General features: G+C 39.7%; 1 protein-coding gene across 1 annotated transcript; it reads right to left on the bottom strand.

Moving 5' to 3' along the window:
• Positions 1-5,735: 5,735 nt before the first annotated feature.
• On the bottom strand, positions 5,736-9,328 carry LOC103720204 (indole-3-pyruvate monooxygenase YUCCA8-like). The gene is made up of 4 exons (XM_017845955.2): positions 7,636-9,328; positions 7,086-7,334; positions 6,367-6,489; positions 5,736-6,117 (listed from the first exon to the last, which is right to left on the bottom strand). Exons 1-4 carry the CDS (start codon positions 8,404-8,406, stop codon positions 5,896-5,898), a joined length of 1,365 nt encoding a protein of 454 aa, XP_017701444.2. The 5' UTR covers positions 8,407-9,328; the 3' UTR covers positions 5,736-5,895.
• Between the last annotated feature and the right edge of the window lie 76 nt (positions 9,329-9,404).

Genomic DNA, 9,404 nt, shown 5'->3' with positions numbered 1-9,404 from the left:
ATATGGGAACGAAGAAGGGTACAGTCACCTCGTAGGCTCTTACACAGTTGCACCGAACTGTCTCTCCCCGTCTTCTCAAATCTCACGTGAACCTCTTCTGCTCTCTCTCTCTCTCTCTTTCCCCCACTCTTTCTCCTTTCTGAATTCTGAGAAAGTTCTCCCTTCCAGCTCATGTTTGGGCTCTACATTGGCGGTTGGTTTATACTTTATCCCGGACAGAGAGAGGGAGAGAGAGGGAGAGAGAGAGGAATATTCACCAGGGTAGGGGATGGGGCGGTCCCACAAAGGAACAGGCTTGGGGTGGCACCGCGTGTCGAGCAGGGTACGGTGCAAAGTTTAGGATGGAGAAGACAAACTTTATCATTTTTAGCATTTAATTTCAGGTGGGGTTTTGCAATTCCCCATTACTCGTGACCCCTGAGGATCTTTTAAAAAGATCATTTGTTTTATATTACGTTATTCTCAATAGAAATAAGGTTTAAGTTTCCCCATTGTTAGTATTTGATGAAAGGGAGTTGAGCTTTGAAAAAAATAATGTATGCCACCAAGGTGGTAGCCTGGTGGTAAGAAGGCTTGGATTCCATTCGAGTTGTCCGGATTCGAAACGCGCGATCAGAGGACCGCATGCCCCACGCCCGGATGGCTCTGTGTGGATATGCTTTCCTTCCATAAGTAAGCTGAGGTGACGTACTCACACGTGGATGGCCCAGTGGGGTTTTCCATGGGTTGGAGAGGGCACGAGGAAACTTATAACCCGCATCGAACATTTCCTAGTGGAAGGAGGCCTAATGGAGGCTGCTACGCGGGTGGGGTTTTACCCCTCCCCCTCCCCTCCTTTTTTTTTGACCAAAAAAAATAAAAAAAATGATGTATTTTATTTTTATTTTTATTTTAGAAAAAAATAGAAATATTTTATTTTTTTAAATTCAATTCAAAATCTTATCTAATATTTAAATGTTATTTCGATCCTAATTTTGATTTCAATCACAAACTAAATATGTCGGATGAGTATTTCGATTTTTTAATTTTATTCTAAATTTAGAAGAGATTTGCACTGCAATACTACAATGACTTAAAAACTATCACTTGTCAAAAAATAAACAATAACGTGCTTTGTTGGAATTCCATTTGTCTCTTTTAAATTAATAAAATGGTAAAGTGAAAGGTGTAGTACTATGTTGAGCGAGATTTACGAGGCAGCGTAGCATTGCCTAGAGATTCATGCTCATGAGACTTTAAAGTACGGATTAATGCAAATTAAAGAACTGATGCAATTCAGTTTGAGGGACACTTTAAGATGGGTTGGGCGGTGCTAGCAATGACAAAATTTTAGCTAGCTTGTTAAGTGTACCATTGTACTTGCTCCCGTAATTTTACTGACAGTTTAGATTGTTGTTTTTTGGCCAACATTTATGTTGTTTTTGTGAGTTTTTCTTTTGATGTCGTAATATTGTACTAGCCAACAATTATTTGTTGGGTAGTTATTAATACCTCATGAGAGCATACCCTTGGAGGGGATCTAGAATTCAACCCTTGAATATTGCAAAACAATTTATTTAGTATATTCAAATTTGATGATCAAAAGGCTGTTCTCCTGCACTTTATATTTATTACATATTTGGTGCGCATTAGCTAAGTAGTATCATGTATCAAAACTACTAGAAAAATGGATTAGTGAGTCAGTGATCCAATCAATGAATCGTCGATCCAATTGCTATATCAATAATAAGATATTCAAAATTTAAGAAAAATTACAAACTATTTTGTGTGAATACAAAACAAGAACATAACGTATATTGCATATTTGGAGTTTCTAGAAACATGACTGCTCATTGATATATGCATATTTAATGTACCTTTTTCAGCAATAAGGAATTATAATTCTAAAATATGTAAATGAATCATTTTAATTAATTATCTCAATCTCATAAAATAAATGCCTAGTGAGTACAATGCAATTGTGTACATGTGACTATGTCAAAGGCATTCTTGTGTAAACTTTAAAAATTCAGGAAACTAACAACAATTGGCATTTGAAACATTCCTCTTTTTCTCATTGAAATAGTAAATATTGTAGCTATTAAAAATATTAGGCCGAGAGCCAGCCACCCTTTTCCCAACTTCTTGGCATTTGTAGATGGGAGGTCCAGGTTTCAAATCTTGGTGGTAGCAATCCCACCCGTATTCTTAAAAGAAATGTTAGGGCAAAGCAATACACTCAATCTCAAGGAGCTTTGGAAGCCAAGGGGGCTAACTTTCTAGGATTTAACTAGGACTTTGAATGGGGAGAATGACACTATTAGAAGGATTCGATCGACAGTTGTGTTGTCATCAGATGCATTCTAACAATGAACATCACACCATTGGATCTTCTGGTCATCTCTCTTGATTTAGACTTAAATGTCAATTCTTTGGATGGTAATAAACGATCCATCCAATAATTTTAGATGGACTTGATTTTCAAGAAAGCTTTCCTCAAACTTAGAAACTTCTAACGATGCCTTGACCATTGGCCACTATTGGATTAGCCCTATTTTTGAGGTGAATAGTGGATTGTTAATTTATTTTAATAGTCTAAAGCTTGCCATTGGATGGCCTTTTGCGCCTCTAGTTTAGTATGACTTTGATAGTTTAGAGTTGTTACTTTTGATACTTCATTTACATTCATCTTGCACCTAATCATAAATTAATTATTTTTAGATGTTTTTATAATTTAAAATTAGTTAAATTATTTCAAATATAAAATTATAGTATCCATCTGCATTCACATGTGCATTCTGACTAGCAGATAAATTACTATTTTGTAACATATTAAGGAAGTTTTGGATGTTTTATTTATTAAATGAGCAATAATTTATTTATAGGGGTAATTGAGCTTTTGCCTTCTAAATTAACTCTCATTTAACCATTCATTGAAAACTTTATAGCCGTTGCTAGATTTTAGTGTGGCTATTTACATTTAACTGTTTATATCTTTGCAAATGTGTACAAAATAGTTATAACTATGTATAGGGGCAGGCTTAACTACGTACACAATACTCATCTTACTGATGGACTAAAGGTAAAGTGCTAGTTGTTTAGAAGCCAACTTAATTGTATGAGAGTTATGTTTCAAAATATGTTTAGATAACAAAAGTATCCCACAAAGCTGACACAACTAACTTGTAACTCTCATCTTTTATTGCTTCACTCATTGGCAACTTGTACTTGACTATGATCAATGAGCAGGATGAAATGATGGTTACATATCACTTGTACAATTTTATTTTGTTTTTAATTTCTCTGTCACATGAATTCTAAATGAAATGGAATGCATATACAAAATTGTTATCAAAACTAAGGACCAGGATTTTTTTTTTTTGTCAGTAGAGACTAAATGTAAAATGGTAGCAATCTAGTGGTCAGACCTTATTTCTCCTTCTCTGTTTTTTAAGTAACAATGAAGACATCACTAATCATTTCAAATAAATGATATGAAATTTATTTTTAAGCCAAATGCTTGGAGGAGGGTGAGATTTGTATTCTATAACCTAGTTTGCCGCAACTACTCTCATAATGTGGATATCTAACCTAATTGTCCATACTCTTTTTCTTTGCTTGTATGATGCTCTGAATAATTTTCCAACCCATGTTCATAGTTCTAAAATTCTATGATACTCTTGATCGCACCATGGCATGCACCACATGGCCGTGCACGCAGCCAATCACAGCCGCTCATTCTCGTGAGCTTCATTCCTGCTACAGAAACGAGCGCATGTGATTAAGGACATACACGGCCATATGGTGCATACCGTGTAGGATATAATTTCTCCTTGATCACCATGCCATAAATTCTACTTAAATGAAAACTACTCTTTTCGGGGTTAAAGACCTGGAAACATACTTAATCTTAAATGACAACCTCCTAACGAGGGAGTCGGTAGATTTGAAGTAGGAAAATGCTACAGGGTATTGCTCATTTGGCCATAAAAGAGTAGCCTCCTTATTTTTGCAAATAAACATTGGTACCATCAATAGAACCAGCACAGACTAGTTAGAGGCTTGTCCTCAGTGCCAAGACTTGGTCCAACGCCTGCCTTGCTTGTAACTGTTACACTTAGCTAGCCTAGTGTCAGTCCTGAAGAAAATATGTAACCCAAGACCTCTTGGTTAACTGAACATTTACAGGCATGGATCCAGATGCCTCGTGAATACCTAAGCCTATGCTTCTAGAGTTGCACATGATTCTCTTTAATCTTATTTGATGATAACATAATTTTGTTAAGGACCTCAAATTTAGTCCATACAAAGGAATTTCCGGACTACCACCCTAGCAATCAAAAAGTTGTCCATGATCAGTTTGCCCAAGAGATCATATTCTTTTCCCATGCTTAGATGTAGAAGAGAGTCCTATTGTACCTTCATGTACCTTCATGTCCCTTTGAGGTGGATTATATTACTCATAGATTTCTTTCTGTTGAGAAGTACGGTTGGAACTTCATCTGAGAGAAGAAGATGTCATCCATCTCAGAGATGGGTGGCTCTTCTTTATCACCGCACCGTATATCATACTAACAATGCCTCATCGTATTGCAAAATGAATAAGAGCCGTCCAACTTCGAGATGGACGGCAGGGCCGCTATCTAGGATTCTGCGGTACAAAAGTGGCAAAAACTGGTTGGAATGCCTTCTTCTGACCTATGAAATCTCTCTTCCAACTGGACACTAATAAGACTATAAAAGTGTTACCATGGCGGATAAGGCTATATGCTCATAAATTGGTACTTGATAGTCCAAGCACTTTGTGAATGGGCCATGCAAGCCCTACGCATGCTGCCATAACATCACATAGCCATATGTACATGCATCGACATAGTAGTTAGCTCATGTGTTGAGAGAGATGACAACCAATGGACCTGAGTTTCATTGTCTCAGTAGTAGAATTTCAGGGAGTTGGAGAGCATGCATCCCTTGTAGCACACTTCAGAAGTTCAAGATTCTCTCTCTCTCTCTCTATAGTAGAAACCTGAGTTACTAGCCTGTCATTAAGCTCGATATTTTAATTTTAGCCATGTACTTGGTACCCAACAAAATGATCCATGAACATGAGAATTTGATACTCTGTTCTTGGCCAACCAGCAATAAGTGAATGCTGTGTTTACTTTCTCCTCATTCAAAGTACCTAGTGATCTAAGAAGAATCTAATGAAAAATCAGGTCCCAATCATGTACCAATCCATTTGATTTGAAGCTCTTTGAGGGAGGGTTGTATCCCTCAAAAGCTAACCATCATGAGAGTGGTCCACCCCCTCTCCACAACATAACTGTGAGAAGTTGAGATCCCCTATCCAATTATATATTATTCTAAAAATCATGTGACTTATGAGTGACTTCTTTTATATTACTGCTATCATCATTGGTCTGGTAAGTTTGAGGCTATGAGATATCATGGAGTCATGTGAAGTGCAAGTAGTCTTTGGGCTTGGCCTGCCTCTTATACAGTACATTAGTACCTACATGAATGGAGACAGGAAAACCACCTCAGAGCCATGATGTGCACTACCAAAGCAATTGGAATTTGGGGAGCAGGGACTCTCTCTCTCGCTCTCTCTCTCTCCCTCTCTCTCTATGGGGGCTGGGGAGATGGAAAGAGAAAAGACAGCACAAGGGGCAGAGAAAGGCCAAGACACAGAGGCACACAAAGGCAACACAGACATTGGCAGTATGGGACTAACCACTGCTCTCTTTTAACCTTTTGTATGTGTGAGACAGAAGATCCTGTGGAAAATTTGTGTCATGTACAGAGAAGTAAAGCAAGAGGGTCTCCACATAGTTCCCTCAGAAGCCAACATCCAAAACTATGAGCTTTTGGGATTCTCTTAAGCTCTCCTCTTCAGTTCTCCTTGCTCACTTGACACTACTTGCTTGTCCTTGGGGGTGTGTTTTGGAGAATAAAATTCCTGTTTTCTGGATAATTTTTCCAGCTTTCAGCTATATCAAGAGCAGTCCTGATGGCATCAGCACTGGCGCCAAGGAGTCCTCTCCCTGTGAATCCTACACAGTAGAGTCCATCCTCCCCTTTCCACCCATGGGGGAATGGAGTCTTGGGCTTGCCATCATCTGAGAAAAAATCAGTGTCCTGCATTTGAAAACAACTATCTATTTTAATGAGTAACTATTTTCTATAACCTAAACTTAATACAAAACCAATATTCACTTTACTGAGTAAGTGTTTTCTCTAAGGTAACTGCCTCCCAACAAAAAAGCAAAAGGAGGAAAACAAAAAGAAAATGGAGGTCATGCTCCTGACTAAGTTATATAGAACTCAAACAACTAATCTACTAAGATGCAGTACGAGGGGTTCTGAATCATTGTAAAGGGGGCTTACATTGAGCCAGGTGGGGACATTGCTCCTATAGCCAGTTGCAAAGACCACAGAGTCAAACTCCTCCTCTCTTTCATCTACAAACTTTGCTCCATTGCTTGTTAGGGACTCCACTTCTGGTACTATCTGCCAGCAGGGAGAGCAGAGTAACTATTATGACAAAACAGAGTAGATCCAAGAGATGGTAAAAAACTTGGCTGAGAGAGAGAGAGAGAGAGAGAGAGATGCATTTTCTAGTACGTATTATTCTGTTTTGTAATTAGAAAACAGAGAAAAAGACCGGATGGAAAGTTTACAAAGAAAGGACTGGAGAATAATGAGTTTGGAAGAAACTACGTTTTATCATATATATCATAAAAATGAGTATATACACAGATGCATTTAATTTTTTTATGTGAATGGCACAGAAACAGTTGAAGAGGACATAGTAAAAAAAGAAATAAACATAAGAAAATGTTAAATGAGGCGGAGTGAAAAGGCGTTTGGTAGACTTTTGGAATTGGGATTTGGGCATGCTTTGTAAAAGAGATCCCATTAATCAAACCAAAGGGAAAAAGGTAACAAAAAAAGAAACAAATGTGAAATAATAAATGCATGGAAGACTTCAAGAATCATGACAGATTAACATGTTACTGGCTTGGATTTTTTTTTTTTTTTTTTTTTTTTAAGAAGAAGAAGAAGAAGGGAAACTACATATATTGCATTAAAGTGAAAGAAGATACCTGGATCCTTCCTTTTTTGATCAGGGACAGGGCTCCCACATCCAAGACAGGGGTCTTGCCAGTTGTATTCTTGAGCTCTAAAGGTCCCACCTCTGGCCTTTTTAGCCCATACTTCTCAGTGTTACCAATCACCATCCTGGCCACCATTAACAAAAACCTATCAACCAACCTCACTGGCAAGCATTTCAGCAGCTTCATTGCTAGCCCAAATGTAGAGGTCCCAAACATCTCCCTTGGCAGCACATGAACCTGTTTTCAATAGAATTGAATAATGTATAAAACATTAAAGACCAAATCAAGATGATAAAATCCAATTGGAATGGAGGACTCCATTAACAAACTTAAGAAAAGCCAGATATTCAAAAATAGCCTCATGTAGCATATTAAAAAACTTCATTTGATTCAATGAAAAGACCCATGTGCCAAAAAGAAAAATATATATCTAGATATATAATGCAGCTTAACAAGAAGCAGAAAAAAAGTTTGCTCTAAGCTCAGAACAGTGAGGAGATGAAAACAAAATGAGCAGAGGAATTAAAGGAGAGATTACCCCACTCCTCACGGACAGGAAGGGCATTGCACCTGACTCGCACAAATCCAAGCACATCTCCATCCCAGAATTCCCACATCCCACAACCAACACTCTCTTTCCCTTGTACTCCTTCCCACTCTTATACTCGCTAGAGTGCAGCACACTCCCCTTGAACTCCTCTATTCCTTTCAACTCGGGCACCACAGGCTCCGCATTCTCTCCGGTGGCCACCACCAGCCATGGGGAAACGTACTCCACCACCTCCAACTCTCCCGGCTCCGACGTAGAGTGGCTTGACTCGGAGAGCGAGTCACTCAGCTGTGATGGTGAGTTTGATTGGAGAGAGAGGTCGGAGACGGTGGTGACTCGCCAGAGGGACTCGGCGGCGTCGAAGCGGGTGGCGACGACGGTGCAACCAAAGATGGGGTGAAGGGAGAAGTGGCGGGCGTAGGAGTGGAGGTAGCGGAGGAAGTCGGCCTTGGAGGGGTAAGTGGGGAAGTGGGAAGGGAATGGGAGGTGGGGGAGCTGGCAGAAGGCTTTGGGGAGGTGGAGGGAGAGGCGGTCGTAGGTGCGGTGGCGCCAGAGGTCGGCAATGCCGTCCGACCTCTCGAGGATGACGGAGGGCACCGACAAGCGGCGGAGGGAGGCGGCCACCGCGAGGCCTGAGGGGCCTGCACCAACTATAATGGGACCGTGAGCCATGACAACCCTTCGGATGGGGGTACTTGGGGTAGTACTTGGAGCATCAACAATGGCAGTGGGAGGTGGTGCTGGGATTCTCTCACACATCTCTACTTGTTCTTGTGGAGTCAGCGGTTAGGAGTCAAACTTTTTATTCTACTGTTTGTTTTCAGTGCAAGTATTTCCCCTCTTAGGATGCCAAAGAAGCTAAACTCAACACTCTTATAACATAGACATAATACAGTACTAAAACCCTATAAATATCCAAGACCTCTGTGTGTGTGTGTGTGTGTGTGTGTGTGTGGAACGTGCATTACAGTTAAAATGAGGGGCCTGCCTTCTTCTTTTCTCTCCTTTTTCTCTTCATGTTGGAAAAGAAGAAATATCAGTGATAGAATAGGCTCTAATGTTGTGAAGAAAACCTACATACCCCAAACTTTATTGTGAACTTTATTGAATAGGCTCTAATGCTCTCTCTCTCTCCCCCTTTTCCTACCCTACGCCGTCTGCCTTGTCGTAATGAAGTTAAGGAGTTGTGTTCCACGCTCTGTGAGTCTTTTTTTACCCTCCCGACTCTAGAAGAGAAGCCAAACAAAATGACTTGACCTATGAGTACCTAAGATAAACTGTAGTATCTTCATATCTCTCTCTCTCTTACATAAACTACAGTGGAGCAGGTCCAAAAGATGAGAACTCTCTCTTGGTGCGAGCTCAGCAGGAGGGCCCCTTCCTATATATATAGGAGAGAAGCGAAACGACGAAGTACATAGTACACAACTATTTCAATATGTTGAGACTCTGATCCTATTGCAGCACTTTTCAAAGCTCAGTCCTCCCTTCCCCAGTTCCCCTTTATGAAGCTAAAAAGGAAGGCCTCTTTAGGTCATCCAATGTGGAGAGGGAATGTCCCAAATCTATTTCTCTATATGAAGTGATACAGGGTGGATGTGGGATTGAAAGGTAACGCGAACCAAGAACGGAGGGGAGAGGAGAAGGAGGTGATCTCAATCATGCACTGTTTTATCAAAATGGTAGGAGATTTTTTTTTTTTTTTTTTTGCATGAATTCTCTTCTAAAAATTTTAATTCTTAAAATTTATGTTTTTT

Source organism: Phoenix dactylifera, chromosome 5, assembly GCF_051530095.1.
Source record: "Phoenix dactylifera cultivar Ajwa chromosome 5, Ajwa_hap1_PhDact_Kaust_v1.1, whole genome shotgun sequence".
In the NCBI taxonomy this organism is placed as follows: Eukaryota; Viridiplantae; Streptophyta; class Magnoliopsida; order Arecales; family Arecaceae; genus Phoenix; species Phoenix dactylifera.
The sequence above is the reverse complement of the archived record's forward strand: the minus strand, read 5'-3'. Positions and strand labels throughout refer to the sequence as shown.

Excerpts from the sequence above, each read along its gene's own strand:
- LOC103720204 (XM_017845955.2), bottom strand. The coding sequence starts at position 8,406 with ATGTGTGAGAGAATCCCAGCACCACCTCCCACTGCCATTGTTGATGCT. Across the intron at positions 7,335-7,635 it reads TCCTGTCCGTGAGGAGTGGG|GTTCATGTGCTGCCAAGGGA; the intron begins GTAATCTCTCCT and ends TATTGAAAACAG. Across the intron at positions 6,490-7,085 it reads TCAAAAAAGGAAGGATCCAG|ATAGTACCAGAAGTGGAGTC; the intron begins GTATCTTCTTTC and ends CCCTGCTGGCAG.